Raw genomic sequence first — 23,087 nt, 5'->3', positions numbered from 1 at the left:
AGCTTTCAGTTTCATTTAGGAAGAGGTCACAGTTCACAGGACTGAATAGGGGATTAGCAATTAAGTTGAACATAAAAAATTGATCCAGAAGAGTAATTTATCTTGATTTGCACTGTTGTAAAGTGATAGTTTTGGGAATAGATTAAACTTTCTTTTACTGTGTGTTTTAAGATCTTTCAAACTGTGTTCTATATTTAGAAAGCTTAGTTTGTTTGTTTTTCTTTTTTGAGTGATAATCTTCTGTGTTATTGTTAAGTTGAAGCTTTGTATCCCAATGTTTCAGTGAATGATCAACATGTTAAATAAAACAAAGAAATCAATCAAGCCAGATTTCATTCTGCCTGGCCTAGTAGTACTATCAGCTTGGATAATAACCACACTGTACATCCAACAGTTCCCCTTTATCCACACACGTTACTTCTTCAAAGAACTTCAATGGCTTGGTTGAATGTGATTACCCTTTCACAACTATATTGACTCTACCTGATTACTTTGAGCATATCCAAGTGCCCTGCTAAAACCTTTTTCTTTATTAGCTTCTAACACTTTCCTTATGACCTTCTCCCTACAAAAGATGTTCAAACAAATAGCCTGTAGTTTCCTGCTTTGGTTCCCTCCCCTATTAAATAAAGGTGTTGCATTTGCTATATTCCCTGAAGCTAGTGAATTTTGGAAAACTGAAACCAATGCATTAACTATCTTACTAGCAACTTCTTTAAGATCCTAGGAAGAAAGCCATCAGGATGTGGGTGCTTGTCAGCCTGCAGCTCCAACAATTTCCACAGTATCAATTCTTTGGTGATTGTAATTTTAGTGAACTCCTCCCTCCCTTTCATTTCCTGAAATGTAGCTGTTTCTGGAATGTTACTTAATCCTTTATAGTGAAGACAGATGCAAAATAACTGTTTAATTAATTTATCATCTCTATTTTCCATTATCGGTCTCCAAACTTACTTTCCATAGGGACAATGTTATCTTTATTAACTTTGCTCTTTTTAAAAATATTTATAGTAACTCTTACTGTCTGTTTTTATATTTTTGGCTTATTGTCTCTCAAACTCTAATTTCTGCATTGTTATTTTTTAAGTCATTCCTTGCTGTTCTTATATTTTGTCTGATCTTCTATTCTATACCTATTCTGTGTATTTTGAAATATCTCCTGTAATGCCTACTACTACATCTATATTGACGTGTCCTTTAACCTAATTTGCCAATTCATGCCATTATAATTGCCCTTATTTATGTTAAAAAATATTATCTCAGACACTCACATTTTTCTCCAACTGAATGTAAAATTCCAACCTAATATGGTGACTACTACCTGGGGACATCTTCACTATAGGATAATTAATTAATCCAATCTCATTGCATAATTACAAGCATGGTATAGCCAGCTGTCTGATTGGATGTAGATGTGCTCTCATTAGAATATTCTTGGGATAGAATCTATGAACTCGCCTCGGCTTCCATTGCCCATCTGACTTTCCTAATTTGTGTTGATTAAAGTCTCCTATGATTATCACCATGCCTTTCTGACAAGCTCATTGACAAACACAGATATGCAACCAACTTTTCCTCGCTTTCTGTCTTTCCTAAACATCCCTTCAGTATTCAAGTACTAATCTACATTGCAGCCATAACTCTGTATTGGCTCTTAGGTCAAACTTATGTATTTCTATTTGTGCTGTCAATTCATTTGTTTTGTTTTGAATGTTACATGCATTCGGCTACAAACTCTTTAATTTCAAACTTTTATCCTTTTCCATCCTCTAGTCTGTGGATTTGTACTGTCTAACCCTTCCTGTCATAGTCTATCATTTCTCATAATAATACCTTACTCTTTTGCTTTGCCTCTACGCTTTGATTTACCACATCTTCCCAATTTGATTACTCGCCACCACTACTTTCTTTAAAATCCTCTTTGCTTCCATGATTACGTGGCTCAAAAGAGTGCCAACCCCAACATGGTTTGGATAGAGAGAGTTTCACCACTACAGATCCCATTTTCCGCAGCACTGGTGGTTGTGGCACATTAACCAGAACCCTTCTTTCCCCACACCAGTCTTTGAGCCAGACATTCACTTTAAACTGATTTGCTCTATGCCAACTTACCCATAACTCATGTAATAATGCAAAGATTTTGACCTTTAAGGGTCTGCTCAATTTTGTGCCTGTTGTATTCAAAAAGAACAGGTACCCAATGAACACAGTCCGCCAATTCCTCAGCAACAAACCCAAACAAGCAGACAAAACATGTCCAGAAATCCTAACCACTCTTCCCTACATCAAAGACAATTCGGAAATGACTGCCAGACCTCTTGGCATCATAGTAGCCCACAAACCCACCAACACACTAAAGCAGCAGCTAATGAACTTGAAAGACCCCATAGACAACAAGCAAAGCTAATGTCATTTACAAAATACCTTGCAAGAACTGTAACTAACACTACATTGGACAAAAGGGCGGAAAACTAGCCACCAGGATACATGAACATCAACGAGCCACAAAATGACATGAGTCTCTCTCACTAGTATCCTTACATACAGATGAGGAAGAAGAAAACTTCGACTGGGACAACACATCCATCCTAGGACAAGCCAAACAGAGAGATGCACAAGAATTCCTAGAAGCATGGCATCCCAACTAGAACTCAATCAACAAACACGTTGACTTGGATCTCATTTACTGCTCTTCGAGAAAAAGAACAGGAAATGACATCACCAACCCAAGAAAACCTAAACACGTAAATAGAAAGTGGGTCACTATCAACAGTGCGTCACTGGAGGCTCACTGATGATGTTACCTAGTATGATGATGAAACGTCTGAAAATGATTCTTCCAGCTCCATGAGCAAACTTGTATCCAGAACCTCAACCTGAGCTATAAATCTTCTCAAAACTCACTAACTTGTACAGTTGCCGTAAGACATGCCCACTCCAATACTCCAATCTCCTTAAAATCAGGGCTAACACTCCATTACCTTTCCTGATTACCCGTTGCACGTTTGTGCTAGCTGTCTATGTTTTGTTTGCAAGTACCCACAAGTCACTTTTTGTGTTTTAGCTTTCAGTAGTATTTCTCAATTTAAATAATATTCTGTTTTTTTCTTCTCCCTTCCAAAATGAATAAGTTTGCATTTTCCCACACTACACTCCATTTGCCAACTTGTATCCACTTATTTAACCTATCAATATCTTTCTTTAAACTGTTTTGTGTCCCTCTCAAAACATGCCTTTCCACCTACTTTCTGTGTCGTCTGCAAATTTGGCTTCCTTCCTCCAAGTCTTTAATATGCATTACAAACAGTCCCAGTCCCAGCACTGATCCCTGTGGAACCCCACTGGTCACAGGCACCAACCTGAAAAAGAACCCCTTATCCCCACTCTCTGTTCCTGTCCCTGAGCCAATTCTCTCTCCATGCCATTATACTGCCTCCAGAACCATGGGCTCTTATCTTATAACTTTAATCTTTTATGAAGTATCTTTTTGAATGCCTTCTCAAAGTCCAAATACAGTACATTCACTGGTTCCCCTCTGCCCACTCTGGTTGAGACTTCCTTGAAAGACTGTAATAAGTTAGACACAATTTCCCTTTCATGAAGTCATGGTGACTGGCGATTTAGATTCTGATTTTCCAAATATTCTGCTATTGCTTCCTTAATTGATTCTGATACTTATTCAAAAATAGCCTATAGTTACCCACTTCTTGTCTCTCTCCCTTTTTGAACAGGGTGTCATGTTAATAGCTTTCCAGCCCTGTGGTACTTCTCCACAATCCAAACTTTTTGGAAAATTATAAGCAATGTATCCATTATCTTTGTAGCTGTCTCTTTTAGGATCTGAGGATACAAGCCATCAGGGCCAGGGAACATAACTACTTATGGCCATTAGCTTTGTTTTTAATCATGGAGCTTAGTCTCCCCAGTATCCTTTAGCGACAGTGGAATGTTTGAAGTATTTTCCACTGTAAAGACTAATGAGAAATGTTTGTTTGACCCTCTACCATTTCCTTGTTCCCCAAAACCAACTCCCACAATTCATTTTCAAAGGGGGCCTATGTTCATTTGACATCTCTTCCTTTTTTATATAAGTGTGTTAAGAAGTTCTTATTGTCAGTTTTTATACTCCTTTACTAGTTTTCTCTCCTGGTTTATTTTCTGTGTCTCTATTATCTTTTTAGTTATCCTCTGCTAAATTTATCCCAGTCTTGAAGGCTATCACTGACTTTGGACTCCTTCTATGTTTTTACTTCCAACTTGATACTCTTCCTAACTTCCTCGATTAGCTGTGGTTGGTTTATCCCTCTCTTTAGAACCTTCCCTTCTCACTGGGTGTATTTTTGCTGAAAGTCATGAATTGCCTTTTTAAACATCTGCCACTGTTCGTTTACTATCATTTCTGCTAACGCTATTGTCAGTTCATTGTAATTACCTTTATTTAAAGACAGTTGTTTCTGATTCAAATTGCTCATTTTCAAACTGAATATTAAATGCTGTTATGTTATGATCATTACTTCCGAGGGAATCTTTTACTGTGAGGTCATGTATTAAACCTGCCTCATTTCCCATTACTAGATCCAAGATAAACTGCTGCCTGGTTGGCTCTATGACATCTTTCTCTAGGAAATTATCCCTAATGCACTGTGAATTTTTTTGTTGTAGCTATCCTTTAATTATGATTAACCCAATAAACACAAAGATTAAAGTAATTATTAAATAATTATTGCTGTATTCTTTTAACATGATACTATTATTTGTTGATTTGTTGCCTTTCCCACAGAGTGGCTACTATTTGGAGGTCTGCATGCTACTCCTACCAATGTCTTCTTTCCCTTGCTTTTTCTTTTATGTCTGCCCAAACTCAACATCATCCAAGCCTAGATCATTTCTCTCAACTGTCCTCATTTCATTTCTTATGAACAGGGCTACTCCACCATCTTTTCCATCCCTCCCGGCTCTCCGAAAGGTCAAATACTCCTTAATGTTATGTTCCGAGTTTTGACTTCATTGTAACCACCGTTCTATAATGACTATAACATGATATTAATTTACCTCAATTTGCAACATCAGTTTGTTTGCTTTATTCCAACTGCGTCATGAATTAACATACAAAGCCTTTAAATTTATTCTATTATCAAATTTCCCTACATTTGATGGTTCCTTGGTACAATATGACATTTGCACATTCTGTCCCTTTTATGTTCTGGTAACAATCAACCCCATCACTAACCTGCAATCATACCTTTTCCTTTACCTTTGATTCTCCATGCAACCGGCATCGAGAGTTCCCTCATTCTTGGATTCTGAATTGGAGATTAGAGGGAAGTTTACTTTTGTGCTATACCTGACATGGAAACATTCGTTGTTGACCAAAATATGTCGCAAGTTGTAAAAGTATCCTGTTTTCTAGCATTGACATTGTGCTGAAAAATAGATAACATTTTCCTGAGGGAATCTGAGTTTAGTCTGCCTGAGCTAATTTTGCACATTTTGAAAAAAAATCAAGAATTTCAATTCGATCAACCTATGCTAGGCTTGAATGCAGCTGCTGAATTAAAAGCACTATATCATAAACCATTCAGTCCCTTGTTGACTTTTTGATTTGAAAATAGAAGACAAATAGAAGAAAATAGAAGAAACAGCAGTTTTCCAGAAAGCAGTGGTGGCTAGATCATTAGGTTAATTCAAGGCAGAGTTAGCTTTTTAATAGACAAAGGAGTTGAGGGTAATGGGAGGCGAACAGGAAAATAGAACTGAGACAACAATCAAATTAACGATGATCTTAATGAATCGTGGAATAGGTTCAAAAGGCCAAATGGCCTACTTCCCCTCCTACGCTCTACATTTGCCCTATGTTTCTCCTGAGGATTGGAAGACATTGCTATAATGGCAGTATTCCAATTACCTGGGATTTACATCTCTTTATACATTTGGTACTGCTTGACAAACCGGTCTTGACACCTCAATTCTTCAGTGTGAAGTATGTGATGGGATGCATATGTTTTGTTTGCTTGAAATCAAAATTTGCATAAAATCTGCAACTTGTGGAATACAGAATTAGAAAATTGGACAAGTATCTGAGCAAAATAAGAATGAGGACTATTTATACTCAGAATTTCAATTTGCTTGATTTTAGTTTCTGCATATGTGGAGTATGACAATATTTAGCACTAACACAGTTACATCTTTGATGTTCTGATAAGACAGTTTCACAATCTTGTGAATATGAAAAATGAGAGTCATTAGTAGCTTCCCACCAACAACGTAACTAAGCAGAAATTTCAATCCTTCACATAGATCTCGGGACCCAGGAAAGCATCAGTCGTACACATATATCTGCCTGACTAGAAATAACCTCTTAGTGTTGACTTGCTTTGGATACCGTGTCACTGGTGCTGTGCCTGATCCAAAATAAATCTATTTTGTGATCTTGGAGACTGAATATCAACAGACTGTTCAATTAGGAAAATCATAGACTGAAGCATGCATGTAGCAGCGGTAGTATATGAATTCAAAGAGAAGTAAAATCCTTATTTAGAAACTTCATGAATAAATTTAGAAAAGCACAACTTGGTATCACCTGGGAGGCAGCTACCAAAGCCAAGCCAAATCTGTCAATATTCAGTCTGTTGTATAATTGTAGCCATAATTGATTTCTGTAGAATCCCTTCCTCACTCTGCTCCAGTGTCCTTACACATAACATTTCCAATTGCTTACTGGACTGCAATTAGGAGTAGCAGCCCTTGCTAACTTTGATTTATTCTTCGTCTCTCATCTAGGACACTGACACAAATTAGGATCTTACCTGACCAAACATTTGGGTATGATTTAACTATACAAGGATCAGACATCGAACCCAAGCCCTGTCCTGCAATTTCATAGACTCATCTATATTCCAAAAGTGCCAGATGGTGAACCAGAGGACATTATTGTCTTTTCTAGAACTAATCCAAAACCGTTTGAATGGCAGGAAGAGATGAGAAAAGTCAAATTTGCATTTTTATAACAATGTTCATCACTCCAGGTGCCCCAAACCACTTTACCATTGAAGTTCTTTTGAAATATAGTTGTTTGTGTAGTGTGGGAAATACAGCAGTTGTCTGGAGAGGACGAGAATCCACAACCTTCTGACTCTGGCAAAGTGCTGCCAACTGAACCAGACTAGGCACAGTTGACTAATTTAATCATTCCTTGTAGAACTAGAGTTTTTTTTCTCTATTTCCCCATTTCTTCCCTTCTCTTTTTAATACTAATTTTCTTTTTTTTCCTTTCTCTTTGTATTCCTCTTTCATTCTGTGTTCACTCTGCCTCATTTGCCCATCTCTCTGGCGTTGGTATATGTTTGCAGTTGACATGACTGGTTCCAAACAACGTCAAATTGCAATGTGGAAACCTTGGTTTGGTCTGTGCTTCATCAGCAACTTTTGAGGAGTTGACTCCGTATGCATGGATGTCATTTTCGAGATCTACAGTTGTGAGATTTTAGTAGCTCTGCTCAATGGCTGCACCATTCTAGCAAACAAAGTCCTCCATCATTTGGAATTTAACTTCCAGACGCACAGTGAGAGCAGCTGGTTGCCATGGTGTCTGATGCATGCAGTTAGTCCTGTGAAATTTCTATTGGTATTACACGGAACCTCATATCTTCAAATCTGTGAGAAATGCAGAAAGTGAGAACAAGAATCATTCTGGTATCTGGTGACCATTCTTCTCCCCAATACTTTGTTAATAATTCTAGATAATTTTGTAATGGACTGTTTAAAACTCTGCAAGTTAAGAATTTAGTAGTTAATTAGAAAAAAAATGTCAGTAAACAATGCTCAATCTGAAACTCTACTGATATGTTTAGGGACTCAAAGAGTTAAATAGAAAGAGTACTGCCATATTCAACAAATTAACCAGGAAGTGTATTCGTGCGGTTGCGATCTTGTCTCTATTGCTGCCTTTCATGTTAAAAACCAGCCTACATATTCTGTTCAAATCTGATGGTTTGAAGTGTGCTGTTTGAAATTGTTTTGTATCTTTTGAGAGAGCAGTCAGTAGTGAGGTAAGTTCTCATGTGGTGGATATTTTGCTGAGGAAATTGTTTGCTGAGGAGATTGTACTGGTGGTTAAGTTTGCTAAATCGAGTTTTGCTTCGGTCCCAGTGAACTATAGAATGAGGAAAGGATTTAACTTTTTAAAAAAATTGTTGTAAAAATGTAGAACTCATCTATTTGTATTTACTATTTGCCAGCCCTGGGATCTTTTAACTAAACTCTGTGCCCTCAAGATCAGTGAAGGTTGGGTTTAAAAAGTGACTGTCATAAACTATGGTGAATGCTGTTAATGGCTTCTAAGTTCTGATTTTAATCTTATTTTAGATCTAATGTGGTTTCCGAGAACAGTCAGTGCAGGTATGGTACATTTGTAACAGTAGTAGTATGTGGGATTGCAGTAAGTAAATAAGGTGGGGTTGAGGGGGATGCAAATAGAGTCATAGAGTGTGGTAATAGACTCTTCAGCCCAACTCGTCCATGCTGACCAGCTTTCCTAAGCCGAACTAGTCCCATTTGCCTGCGTTTGGCCCATGTGACTATAAATGTTTCCTATACATGTCAATTACCTGTCCGAATGTCTTTCAAATGTGGTTAACGTACCCCGCCTGTACACTTCCTCAATTAGCAATAATTGCAGAAGAACCAAAGCAGACGTTAAAAAAAATAATTATACAGTGAGTTATATGATGTGGAAAGTGTCAGAAAGTCATGGTGAAGTACAGCATAGAAACAGACCCTTTGGTCCAACTCGTCTATAACAGCCAAATATCCTAAACTGATCTAGTCCCATTTGCTAACACTTGGCCCATACCCCTCTAAACCCTTCCTATTCTTATACCCATCCAGATGCCTTTTCAATTGAAATGAGCTTCCACCATTTCCTCTGGCAGCTCATTCCATAAGCATACCATCCTCTGTTTGAAAAGAATTGCCCCTTAGGTCCCTTTAAAATCTTTCCCCCCCTCACCTTTAACCTATGCCCCCTAGTTTTGGACTCTCCTATCTTGGGGAAAAGACCTTAGCTATTCACCCTATCTATGCCCCATATGATTTTATAAACTTCTTTAAGACCAGCCCTTGGCCTCTGGGAAAATAGCCCCAGCCTATTCAGCCTCTCCCTTTAGCTCAAACCCTCCAACCCTGGCAACATCATTGTAAATCTTTTCTGAACCCTTTCAGGTTTCACAACATCCTTCCTATAGCAAGGAGATCAAAATTGAATACAGAATTCCAAACGTGGCCTAACCAATGTCCTGTACAGCCACAACGTGACCTCCCAACACATATACTCAATGCACTGACCAATAAAGTTAAAAATCACACAACACCAGGTTATCATCCAACAGGTTTATTTGGAAGTACTAGCTTTCGGAGCACTGCTCCTTTGTTAGGTAGCTAGATGAGCAGTGCTCCAAAAGCTAATACTTCTAAATAAACCTGTTGGACTATAATCTGTTATTGTGTGATTTTTAACTTTGTACACCCCAGTTCAACACTAGCACCTCTTCAGCGTGACCAATAAAGGCAAGTGACCACCACCCTGTCTATCTGCATCTCCACTTTCAACAAACCAAGCAGTTGCACTCCAAGATCTCTACTTTCGGCCGTACTCCCCAGGGCCCTACCGTTAAGTTCTGCCTTAGTGTGCTTTAGCAAAATGCAAGTCCTCACATTTATCTAAATTAAACTCCATCTGCCACTCCTTAGCCCATTGGACCATCTGATCAAGGTCCCTTTGTACTTGTAGATAACCTTCTTAGCTGACCACTGCACACCAATATTGGAATCATCTGCAAACTCACTAACCATACCTTCTAAATTCATATCCAAATTATTTATATAAATGGTAAAAAGCAGTGGACCCAGCACCAATCCTTGTGGCACTCCACTGGTCACAGGCTTTTAGTCTGATAAACAACCCTATACCACCATCCTCTGTCTCCTAGCTTCGAGCCAATGTTGTACCCAGTTGCTTGGCTCCCTTTGGATTCCATTTAATATAACCTTGCTAACCATGTTGAACCTTGTCAAAAACCTTGCTGAAATCCATATAGATAATGTTGATTGCTCTGCCTTCATCAATCATCTTTGTCACCTCCTCAAAAAACTCAATCAAGTTAGTCAGACATGATTTTCCACATACATAGCCATGTTTCTAATCTAATCGAATCTAATCTAATCTAATCTAAAAAACTCAATCAAGTTAGTCAGACATGATTTTCCACATACATAGCCATGTTTACTATCCCTAATCAGTTCTTGCCTTTCCAAATGTATGTAAATTCTGTCACTCAGAGGCCCCTCCGATAGTATGCTATATTGTAAGATTCCATGACTTGACTACCTTGATGCACTTGAAATGCATTGGAGGCCATTAGTCTTTAATTTGTCTGCTCTAGCCACAACAATTTCCAATTACAAATAGTATTACATGGGGAAAAATGTCCCAACATACTTTAAAGGAGTATAACTGGAATTTCCTAAACAAAGGGATTGAAATTGATATCGCAGAAAAACAGATTTCAGCTGTTTACTGATGTCTACTCATCTGTTGGTCTTAATATTGTATCCAGAGTTACATAGGCAATTTTATTCCATTTCATCAGTGGAACATCACCACTTCATCCAGGCAAGGGAATCACTTGGCCTCTTTAAGAGCTCACCATGTAGGGAGTTAATGACAAAAACCTGTCTCCTCTTCCTTATTGTTTTCTGCCTAGCCTTCTCACTCATGCCAGCTGGTGTCTTATCTCACTCTGCCTTGAGTTAAATGTGATGATGCGTATGAGAAGGAATAAGCTGCCAATGTAAATCTGGATGTAATATTAAGACTAACAGCTGGATCCATCTTCCATCAAGGTTGAATAGATATCAATAAACAGCTAAAATCTGTTTTTGTGATGTCAATCTCAATACCTCACTGGCTGGACTGCAGAACAGACCTATCATTTTCAAAACACTTCCACATCTATAGAGCTATGAGAACACAGAGTCTGAGGTTACTGGCAGAGAAGGTGACTGGACGTACAGTGATCGGGGTTGTGTAGATTATCAAACTTCGAGACTGGATGATTAGGCTGTGGGAAAATGACTGCCCTTGGATATTTCTCATTTGACTCGCACTGCTCAGATTGAATTTTGTAATTGAGAGGACCTGCTAAGCAATTTGTTTTGGACGTTTAGTCCAGGACAGAAGTGAATATAGTGGTATTAAAAACCAATCTAGTGAAAGGTCACAAACTGAAACATTGTCTGTTCACTGTGCTGCAAGACCTGCTGTGTATTTTCAGAAATTTCTGTTTTTTAATTTCAGATTTCCAGCATCTGTACTTTGAATTAGTACATAATCTGTCTCTGAATATTCTGAAACATGAACTCATTTATTGTAGCATTTCATCAGCAATACTCCATAATTAAGGTCAATCTCTTATCAAAATGATGAGCGAAATGTTGGAAGTTGTTACTTTCTGGTAACAAATTCTGCTTGGATTGTATTGTTGTACGTTTAGTTTACCAGAAAATTACATACTATATCTGGGTAGGAAGCAAAAATCTATTTAGAACAGTAAATGTGCGAACCGAGTTTTATTAACGACCATTGAAGTTAACTGTGAGGAAATATTCTTGCTTCGAGCTTTTGAAGGGCTGTGAGTGAACAAATTTGCCTTCTTTTACTCTCCTTTAAAGACACTTACACCTGAAGGAGATAGTACATATAGACATTTGTATTTACATGAATCCATTGACTGCTTATTGTTTTCATCATATCCCATTCACAAATGATATTGGTGGGACAGGCCTGCTTCTTATTTCACACTACTTATTTTCAATGCAGCTGCCCCTCCACTAATGATGGCATTGCAAACTAGTGCCTGCAGTTTTGCTTGCATTGATGCAAAGTCACCTGGATGTTTCGACCATGAGCAAATTATTCTTTGTCCATTCACTTAGGAGTCAGTGCACTAATATGTACTAAAGGCTATTACCATGGTTGCTTAGTTGCAGCTTGCAGCTTTGTGTAACTGATTATAATAATAATCCTGGCAGAGATTCTAGTTATCTTAGAATTAGCTGCCTTCAGGTAGGGTGCCCAAGGGTGTTGGGATAATAGAAATGAACACAGGACTGCTGTTCCTGATTATTGCCTGAAGTAGTGCAGCATGAGGGTAAGGAACACAATAGGCTCTACTAAGATGCCCTTCAAGTGTTCAGAGGAGTCACTCTAAGACTTTCAGCTGAAGAAATGACTCTTTGAGAAAGTTTATTAGAGGGCTGCTGGTCACTTTGGGGTTATAAATGACAGTGCTTTGGTTAAGAGTGGTGGGGGGGAACAGAGAGATTTAGAATAGCCGAAGATACACCACTTTATTGATTCATTTGTTGTTTATCTTTTCTTCCCCCTCCAGTACCTCCCAGTTGCCTAGTGCCATGGCAACAAGAAATGAGTGGCCATGTACCCGGTGCACTTTCTTGAATCCCGATGTGCTGAGGCAGTGTTCCATATGCGAGGCCCCCCGAGAAAGGCCAGACTTCAATGACATCCTTCGGCTTAGCACAGAGGAGCAGCAGTGGGCCTGCACACGATGCACTTTCAGAAACTCAATCAACAAGAGCCAGTGTGGTGTGTGTGGGTCTTCCCAAACCCTTACTCCTGTCATACCGCCTGTACCCACAACAAATGGACAGTCCAAAAATCAGCCTCCTTTGGATGAACAGCGAGGTTCTGCTGGACAGGACAGTGGGAGATCAGCAAATGGTGACGTCAACGGCAACTGTTGCAAGAATGGTACACCAGTTAACTCCAAAGCTTGGGCCTGCCAAAGGTGCACTCTTCATAACACGCCATCTGCTAACTCGTGTTCAGCCTGTGGGGGGCCTCGCAAACTTTCCTTGCCCAAGATCCCACCTGAAGCTCTGGTTGTGCCTGAGGTTTTGACTCCTGCTGGTTTCCAGCTGCCCTCAGGACCATCATCAGCAACATCCCAGCTCAGCAATTCAACTGACCCAATAGAGGCTGATGTGTCACCAATTCAGGATGCAGCCACAGAGACTGAGAGTCCAAGGTCTCCAGTTGCAAGTCCCCTGTCGCCAATGATCCAGAATAACCCAGTACCACGAAGCCGCAGAGAAGTACCACCAGCTGCCAAATTCCAGTCGCCCAATGCAGACTCACCGGTCCTCTCTGGTAGCATGGCCACCACCTCTACCTCCTGCACCTCAGTTCCAACAGCCCGAGGTGTTCCCCAGGGGCAAGTGAAATCTTCCACAAAATTGCAAGAACTGCTTTGCACCAAGAGGCTCAGTGTTTTAGATGAGGAAATGGACTCATCCCCAAGTCAATGGAAGTGTACATCTTGCTCTTTTATCAACTCTGCTGCAGTATTAAAATGTGATGCTTGTAGAACTATGAAAGGCGGAGACATCATAGACCTAACTGGTGACACTGTGAGGTTCACCCCCTTTAGTCCCTCCAGCCCAGATTTTACCATATGGACTTGTTCAAAGTGTACTCTGAAAAACCCAACTGCTGTCCAAAAATGCAGTGCCTGTAATTGCTCCAAACTCCATGGCTTTCAAGAGCATAGTCATACAGAGCGAGGGCCAAGATGTCCCGATTGTAACATGGAGAAGGGGCTGAATGGGTGTTCATGCACCACATGTGGATCCAGGTCCTCAGGAACACGGAAACCCATCAAACTATTCCCTGTCCAGCCACCTACCTCTCGGGAGAAATCCAATGAGTGGTCCTGCCCTGCTTGTACCCTCCTGAATGACTTGAAGGATAAGCATTGTGCAGCCTGCCATACACCACAGCAGTATTTCACCCTGAGGAAGGGCTCAAAGCCACTGAAGAGACGGGAAAGCATACTTGTTGAAGCACGGCGGAAGACTGATGAGGGAGAGGCCAAAGAGCTATGGGAGAATATTGTGAAGTTTTGCCAGGAGGTAAGCCTGTTCTATAAAATAGTATGTAGTGTCTTGGGTAGACTCCAGTGTCACGCTCCCACTTGTAATTTGTCAACCAACTAACTACTGAGTAGATTTGTAAGTGAGACAATTTTCAGCAGCATTACAGTTAACCACTTTGCTCTGAACTATCAGCTCTGCTGTCTACTTCAGAAGAATATATTAACAAAGGTCATTCAGTCTTTTGATCCTGTTACTCTATTCAATTAGATAAGGCTGATCTTATTTACCCATCTTGATTTCATAACCCTTGATATCATTGTCTAACAAAAATCTGCCAATCAGTATTTTTTTTGGAGAAAAGATTTCCAGATTTTAGACAGTGCACTTAACCTTAAAATAGGCTTTCTGCTCCCTTGCTCTGGACTGTTCTTCCCAACCCTCCAAGTCGCAAACACCTTCACCACACCAAGAAGGGAAATATAATCATCTTAAACAGCTCAAAGGAGTGCAAGCCTTATCTATGCTTTATTCTATTCCTGGCTTTCAGAATATCACCAGTAAATGGAGAGCTAATATTAGCTGCTTAATGAAATATATTGAAGAGGGATGTAACAGATGCCTTTAACCAAAGTAAACCATGAGTCGTTGGCATATGTCTCTTTTCTATAGGGGTGCAAGAGTGTGCTATGATGATTTTTGTTTTCGTATAAAGCAACACAATCGAGCAAGTTTCTTATTGGTGCAATACCTGGAGTGAGATTTATTTTGTTTCACTATGAATTATCTTGCTGTGTCCCATCCTGTCCATTCCATGTGTACTATATTAAAAATAACAAAGGAATGAATTACATAACAATAATACCTCTGAGGACTTCGGAGTGTTCATAGGCTCAACTGAAGATTGAGCAGTTTCAAAAGTACGCTCAGAATTTTGGTTCCTAAAACTTTTTAACAAGTTTGGTTTCGAAGTTAATATCAGGCGACATAAAGTGTAGAATATTGCTAATTCAGTAAAAGCTATGTCACAGAGTCTGAAAAGAGACTCACATTTATGTAGTAGTTTAAACAACCACCAATTGTGCTGCTTTACAATAAATGAAGGACTTTTAAAGTGGGTTGTAAAGTTTCCTCAGGCATGCAATTTGTACACAGCAAGTTTTCATAATCTGCAATGGAATAACGACTGGATTTTTTTCTATGATTTTGATTAAAAAATAAATCCTCACTAGGTTACTGATGAGGATAACTCCCTGCTCATCTTTGCAAATAGTGCTGTAGAGGCAGTTGGGATCAAGGGAATCCCTGGAGGTATGTAGAGTATACAGGAGTTTACTGAAGAAGGAAATCAGGAGGGCGAAAGGGGGCATGAGATAGCTTTGGCTGGGAAGATTAGGGTACATCCAAAGAGATTCTTCAAGTCTATTAAAGGAAAAAAGAGTAACTGGAGAGAGAGAATAGGACCACTCAAGGACCAAAGTGGACATGCATGTATGGAACTGCAAGAGATGAGCAAGGTCCTCAATGAATATTTCTCCTCTGTGTTTACCGTGGAGAAAGACACAAAGACTTGAGAACTTGGGGAACTCAGTGGTGATATCTTGGGGACTGCCCATATCAGAGTAGAGAACATGTTGGATGTATAGAATGTGTGAAGGCATGTAAATCTCCTGCTCCTGACCAGATCTATCCAAGAACCTTACAAGAGGCTAGAGAGGAAATTGCAGGTACCCTAGCTGATATATTTGCATCAATGTTAGCCACAGGTGAGGTCCTGGAAGACTGGAGGGTAGTGAATGTTATGCCCTTATTCAAGAAAGGCTGCAAAGAGAAGCCTGCGAACTCTTGACCAGTAAGCCTAACATCTTTGGTAGGTAAGTTACTTGAGAAGATTCTGAGGAATAAGATAAACATGTATTTGGAAAGATAGGGTTTGATTTGGAGTAGTCAGCATGGCTTTGACGTGGGAGATCATGCCTCACAAATTTGTTAGAGTTCTTTGATGAAGACACCAGGAAGGTTAATCAGGGCAGGGCAGTAGATGTAGTCTATATAGATTTCAGTAAGGCCTTTGATAAGGTTCCGCATGGTAGACTGCTCTGGAAGGTTAGATCGCATGGAATCCAATGGGAGCTGCCAAATCGGATTCACAATTAATTTAATGATGGGAATAATGGATAATAATGGAAGGATGCTTGTCAGACTGGAGGCCTGTGAGTAGTGGTGTGCCTTAGAGGTTGGTGCTGGGCCCATTGCTGTTTGTTATCTATATCAATGATTTGGATGAAAATGTACAAAGCATGATTAGTAAGTTTGCACATGACACTAAAATGTGGACAGTGCAAAATGTTATCAGAAAGTGCAGCAAGATCTTGATCAGCTAGGGAAAATGGGCTGAGAAATGGCGAACAGAGTTTAATATAGATAAGTGTGAGCTCTTGCATTTTGGAAAGTCAAATCAAGATAGGAGTTTCATGGTGAATGGTAGGGCCTTAAGGAGAGTAGTGGAACAGGGGGATCTTGGTGTTCACGTGCATGGTTCTCTGAAAGGGGAGTCACAGGTAGACAGGACAATGAAGGCTTTTGGCATACTGGCCTTCATCAGTCAGGGCATTGAGTATAGAAGTTATGTTGCAGTTGTATGACATGTTGGTGAGGCTGCACTTGGAGTATTATGTTCAGTTTTGGTCACCTTGCTATAGGAAAGGTATTATTAAACTGAAAGAATGCTGAAGAAATTTAAAAGGATGTTGCCAGGAATCAAAGGACTGAGTTATAGGGAGAGGTTGGACAAACTCTGTGGGCAGCACGATGGCACAGTGGTTAGCACTGCTGCCTCACAGCGCCAGAGACCCGGGTTCAATTCCCGCCTCAGGCGACTGACTGTGTGGAGTTTGCACATTCTCCCTGTGTCTGCGTGGGTTTCCTCCGGGTGCTCCGGTTTCCTCCCACAGTCCAAAAGATGTGCAGGTCAGGTGAATTGGCCATGCTAAATTGCCCGTAGTGTCAGGTAATGGGTAAATGTAGGGGTATGGGTGGGTTGCGCTTCGGCGGGTCGGTGTGGACTTGTTGGGCTGAAGGGCCTGTTTCCACACGGTAATGCAATCTAATCTAATCTAAAACGAGGACTTTTTTCTTTAGAGCGTAGGAGTCTGAGTGGGGCACGGGGGTGGGGGTGGGGGGAGTCTTAAAGAAGTGTATACGATCATGAGAGGTATGGATAACGTGAATGCACTCAGTCTTTTTCCCAGAGTTGGGGAATTGAGGAATATAGGGTATCAGTTTAAGATAGGAGGGGAAAGAATAAATAGGAAGCTAAGGACCATCTTTTTACATAGAGGGCGGTACACTTATGAAATGAGCTGCCATCAGAAGTGGTTGAGGCGGGTACATTAACAACATTTAACAGGCATTTGGACAAACACATGGACAGGAAAGATTTAGAAGGATATGAGCCAAGTGGAGAGAAATGGGCTTAGTAGGAATGGATATTTTGGTTGGCATGGACCAATTTGGGCCGTAGGGCCTGCCTCTGTGCTGCAGGACTGTATGACTGTATCATCTTCTAATCCACCCGAGCAGGCATATGGGCTTCAATATGCAAAACAATATACAATACAGCACAGGAACAGGCCCTTTGGACTGCGCCGGTTCCTATTCCTTATTTAGATCTGCTGTTTATTGCCCATGTGCAGTTTCTATCTCCCTGTGTGCCTCACGTTCATGTGTCTGTCAAGATGTGCCTTAAATGTTGCTAACGTACTTGATTCCACCAACCCCATTGGCAGTGTGTTCCAGACACCTGCCAGGCTCTGTGTGAACACATTTCCATGTACTTCTCCCCTAAACTTGCCCATCTCATATTTACCTGTGCCCTCTTGTAGTTGACCTTTCCACCCTGGGAAAAAGTTTCTGACTGTCCATCCTATTTATGCCTCTCATGGTTTTGTAGACCTTTTCAGCCTCTGTTTTTAGTTTAATTACTTCTCCAAAAGATGATGCTCCAACAATGTAGCACCATCTCAGCTCAACGTAGGAACGTCAGTGTGTTACCCACATCAGAGGTGTGTTACATGTCTGAACGGTTGATTCTGAACGGGAGATATCCAGAAATGTCAGTGGAGTTTTATTTGTGTGCTCAGCTTCTGGAACATAAACTTGGAAGCTTGTGACCGAAAGTAGAGAGTGCTACCAGTTGAACTACTGCCAACTCTCAAGTGTAAAATCACTTTCCAGTTCAAATGATAGAACTTTCACTGTAGTTCACCTATTTTCTGTACTCCTATAGAGATGGTTGAGATGTAATTGCCTTTTGATCAACCTTTGTACCCAAGTGTAAAAGGGACTTAACACTGGCTCTATTTCTGAGAGAGAGCAGCTTCCACAGAGAACATCTTGTTGAACCAATCAACTCTGAGTGGTGTCAATGACTAGAACCCCAGACAGAATGGTGCCTAATGAAGGTAGTCCGTTACGGCATGTAACATGACCATCTCAGATAAATAAGACAAATAAATATCTTGTTGTTTTTGAATCTAAAAAATATGTTTAGATGTTTGTTTTAATTCTTTTAGTTGTGGTTAAAGTTGTGACAGACAAATGTTGTCATTTATTTTCCAGCCTGTTTCAGCAACAGTTCAGCCTGTGAAGCCCTGGAGTGTTGAATAGTCTTGACAAATTTTACCAGGCTGATTTCAGAACAGAGTTGCTCTTTCGAAATCTCTATTAGGTTGCACTTCTTGTTTGCATTTTCTGAAGAGAGCCTAAATCTGTTCAGTCTTCCCTGTCACTTCTTGGCTCAGGTACCATTCAAGCAAATCCTTTCTCTGCTTTCTCTGGAGACTAGAACTGCTCACGGTATGAGAGTATGGTCTAACCAAGGCTCTGCACAAAGTTAACATAACTTCTCTGCCTTTAAATCCTACCCTTCTGGTAATGAATACCAGTGCTTTGTTTACGGTCTTATTAATTCACATCTTTCCTTTAGCAATTTGTGAATCTAGATTTTAGAGCTCTCTGTGTACCCCAAGAGTTATGTAGCTTTTTTACAGTTCCCACCAAATTTGAATACTTCAATCTTGCCTATATTGAGGTTGAGTTGCTAATTACATGTCCATTATATGAGTTTATTAATGTTTTATTGCTGTATAGATGATTGGTTAAAGCAATGGATTTGAAATCTGTGGAATTTCTCACACAGGTTTGAATCTTGCCAATTGTGCTTCTCAGCATATAAAAGAGGGTTCCTGCAACACAGTAGTAGTGTTCCTACCTTTGGCCTGAAGGTCTGGTTTTAGATCTTCTGCCCTGGACTGTGTCTTAAGATATCCATGGTGTGCAGATGTTGGACTGGGGTGGACAAAGTCAGAAGTCACAAGACACCAGGTTATAGTCCAACAAGTTTCTGTGAAATCACAAGCTGTCAGAGTGCTGAAGAAGGAGCATTGCTCTGAAGGCTTGTGATTTCAAATAAACCTGTTGGACTATAACTTGGGCTCATGTGACTTATGAATAAGATATCTAAATAGGTTGGTTAAGAAGAAATATTAATGTTCTGTACTTTTGCCAAGAATCCCTCCACATTAGATTGATTTTCTTTCTTTCTTTCTCTCTCCCTCTCTCCCTCTCTCTCTGTCACTGTCTTCTTGCCACCATCACCACCCCCAACAAATTTGGTCATTGTATTTCCAATTCCTTGCTAATTTATACAAATGGTGAACATTAGCCAGCACTGATCATTATGGAACACCAGTTCCAGCTATTTACCAATCTGTGTAATAATCTCAAGATCAGTCTCTTGCTTCCTGTTTTACCATGAGCCTTCTATCAATTATACTACTTGCCCCCTGTCTTTACATGCTCTCCTCTTGTTATGAGTTTATTAAGTTGTGCTTTATCATTGGAGTTTTGGAAATCCAAATATAATATTCTGGATTAGTGGTGCTGGAAGAGCACAGCAGTTCAGGCAGCATCCAAGGAGCTTCGAAATCTTGGATGCTGCCTGAACTGCTGTGCTCTTCCAGCACCATTAATCCAGAATCTGGTTTCCAGCATCTGCAGTCATTGTTTTTACCTTCCAAATATAATATGTCCACTGCATCATCTTTATCTAATTTGCTGCTAATTCAAAGAATTTAGTAAGGTTCGTCATGCATGTTTTGTTTTGGAAACTGACTACATTTTATTATATTTTCAGTTTCTAAATGTTTTTCTGTTTTTTTGTTTTCATTCATGGGATGTAGGTACCATAGTTGCATATATTCTATTCTTGAAATCCTACTAGTGAAGGATGGTAGTGGAGCTGATCTTTGCTCAGTCTTGCAATTATTCACAAAGTGAAACATTACAAGTGAAACCCTCCGAACTCGACCACTCCCAGTTTCATGTGTTTTTATATATGCGCTCAGATGGAATCCCCATTACTTTTTCAGCAAACATAAAAATTAAATAGTATTGATAAATGATTGACAACCCTTGATTGTCTTTAGGAAGGCACATTACCAAATGAGAGGTTGGCCAGACTAGTTCTAAAAGGCAGATACAAATCAACCACATTTTTGAGTCCAGAATCACTTTTGGGTTGGGTTTGGCAAAGACGTAATATTTCCTTTTTGAAAGATCAGTAGTGAGCCAGGTCGATGTTTTGACAGTCCATTAGTTTCGTGGTCACCAGTACTGAAATTAACTTCTTACTCCAGATTGCTGAAATAAATTTAAACTCCTGAGCTGTTATTATAGCTCATATTTCCAGAAATTAGTCCATGCCTCTGGATTACTAGTTCTGTAATATAGCCACTGTGTCACCATTTCCAATTGTGTACAGATTCTATCTTGCTTCCTACCATTAACATTTAAGATAACTATTCTGCAACTCTCTAAACTGAATTCATCTTTCCTTTTTATACAGGAATCACACAAGCTGTCCTCAGTCCTCTTGTACTATTCTTACAATCATATTTTTATAAATATGTAATACTGCCTCTTCTATATCAACCCGAGCTTCCTTGAACACGTTAGAGACACTTCATGTAGACCAGGGGTTTCACCTTTTACAAATTTGGTAATCATGTCTCTCCTTTTCTATTCTTAACGTCTTTAGAAGAAAACATCAAAAAACTAGTGTCCTGCTAACTGTGTTCATTTCCCTTGAATAGCCTAGCTAATTGTACATTTTAATTTTTTTCTGCAAAATAATTATGATAAAACCAATAACATTTATAGTGATTTTGTTAGGAGGTTCAACATTTTTGTCTAAAATATTTACTAATTCAGAAATCTGTGTTTTTTTTCTTTGAAGTTCACATTTTTAAATGGTTAGAATGGTATTGGAGCTGTGAAATGAAAGATAAGGTTGAGCAGACTCAGTTCCTCTACACATCATTAGAGAGCAGGTTCCTATGAGTTGCCAGAGAAAAATGTGATTAGCCTAAAGGTGGATCTATTTTTGGGAACAGTTGTGTAACATCAACCAATCCTGCAGGCTTAGAGGCAGCTCCAGCCCTGAAATACGTATTGATGATTTGAAAATCAGGAATTTCAGTATGATGAAAACTGGCATGAGTTACCAAAATAAAGGTTATTGTAAAACTGATACAAATTGAACCAGAACTGTGATGCTTTTGACAAATGCCTGATAGTGAATTATGATATACATGTTATAGACATGTCCCCAAATTGCTGTCTTTGTAAAATAAATTGCTCAAATATTAATCAAATATTTTCAGTAACAAGATCCAATTTTTGGTGAATTACAATGGATTTTTATAAAATGTAAATCAAATGCATTCCACTGCAGCACCTCACTTAATATACAATCTGGTAAATTGAGCTCCAATGGAATTATTTATTCAATCTTTGATGGGATCTAGGTGTCGCTGATAGGGTCAGTATTTGTTACTTAACCCTAGTTCCTGTGGAGAAGATAATGGTGAACCATTTTCTTGAACCACTCCAGCAATGGAGAGTCAACGATACAGTTCCAAGTTAGGATAGTGACTTGGAAGAAAACTAGTAACTGGTACTGCTCTGAAGCATCTGATGCCCTTGTCCTTCCAGGTGGTAGAGGTTATGGTTTGGAAGGTATTGTTGGAGGAGCCTGGGTTAGTTGCTGCAGTGTATCTTGTATACTGTATACATCACTGCTGCGATGTACCAAAGATGAAGGAGTGAATAATTAAGTTGTTGGATGAGGTGCCAGTCAAGCAGGCTTGTTTTGCCCTGGATGGTGCCAAGTTTCTGAAATGTTTTTCAAGTTGCTGTCATCCAAGTAAATGGAGAATTCCTATTACAATCCTAACTTCTGCATTGTAGATGATTGACAATAGCAAAGAGGATTGATGAGGGCAGAGTGGTAGATGTGATCTATATGGACTTCAGTAGGCTGTTCGACAAGGTTCCCCATGTCTGGTTAGCAAGGTTAGATCTCAAGGAATTCAGGGAGAACTAGACATTTCAATACAGAACTGGCTCGAAGGTAGAAGACAGAGGGTGGCAGATTCTTTTTCAGACTGGAGGCCTGTGACCAGTGGTGTGCCACAAGGATCAGTGCTGGGTCCACTACTTTTAGTCATTTATATAAATGATTTGGATGTGATTTTAAAAGGTATAATTAGTAAGTTTGCAGGTGACACCAAAATTGGAGGTGTAATGGACAGCGAAGGTGGTTACCTCAGATTACAACGGTATCTTGAACAGATGGGCCAATGGGCTGAGAAGTGGCAGATGGAGTTTAATTCAGATAAGTGTGAGGTGCTGCATTTTGGGAAAGCAAATCTTAGCAGGACTTATGCACTTAATGGTAAGGTCCTAGGGAGTATTGCTGAACAAAGAGACCTTGGAGTGCAGGTTCATAGTTCCTTGAAAGTAGAGTCGCAGGTAGATAGGATAGTGAAGAAGGCATTTGATATACTTTCCTTTATTGGTCAGAGTATTGAGTACAAGAGTTGGGAGGTCAAGTTGTGGCTGTACAGGACATTGGTTAGGCCACTTTTGAAATATTGCATGCAATTCTGGTCTCTATTGGAAGGATGTTGTGAAACTTGAAAGGGTTCAGAAAAGATTTACAAGGATGTTGCCAGGGTTGGAGGATTTAAGCTATGGGGAGTGATTGAATATGCTGGGGCTGTTTTCCCTGGAGTGTC

General features: G+C 39.7%; 1 protein-coding gene across 12 annotated transcripts in view; it reads left to right on the top strand.

Annotated features, from left to right (window-relative positions):
• The window catches only part of capn15 (calpain 15), a 322,263-nt gene that overhangs the window by 209,735 nt on the left and 89,441 nt on the right, over nt 1-23,087 (top strand). For 11 of the 12 annotated variants that reach the window (XM_043711453.2, XM_087997884.1, XM_043711451.2 and 8 more), the window contains one exon: nt 12,447-13,986. In XM_043711453.2, coding sequence (XP_043567388.1) covers nt 12,469-13,986 — 1,518 coding nt within the window. In that variant the 5' untranslated portion in view covers nt 12,447-12,468. Of the gene's footprint in view, nt 1-7,922; nt 8,049-12,446; nt 13,987-23,087 lie in introns of those variants that run through there. The other variant, XM_043711454.2, reaches the window with a different exon arrangement.

Source organism: Chiloscyllium plagiosum, unplaced genomic scaffold, assembly GCF_037043375.1.
Source record: "Chiloscyllium plagiosum isolate Xiang-an unplaced genomic scaffold, Cpla_swu_hap1 HiC_scaffold_20, whole genome shotgun sequence".
Lineage (NCBI taxonomy): Eukaryota > Metazoa > Chordata > Chondrichthyes > Orectolobiformes > Hemiscylliidae > Chiloscyllium > Chiloscyllium plagiosum.
Note: the sequence above shows the minus strand (reverse complement) of the source record. Positions and strands in the feature narration are given on the sequence as shown.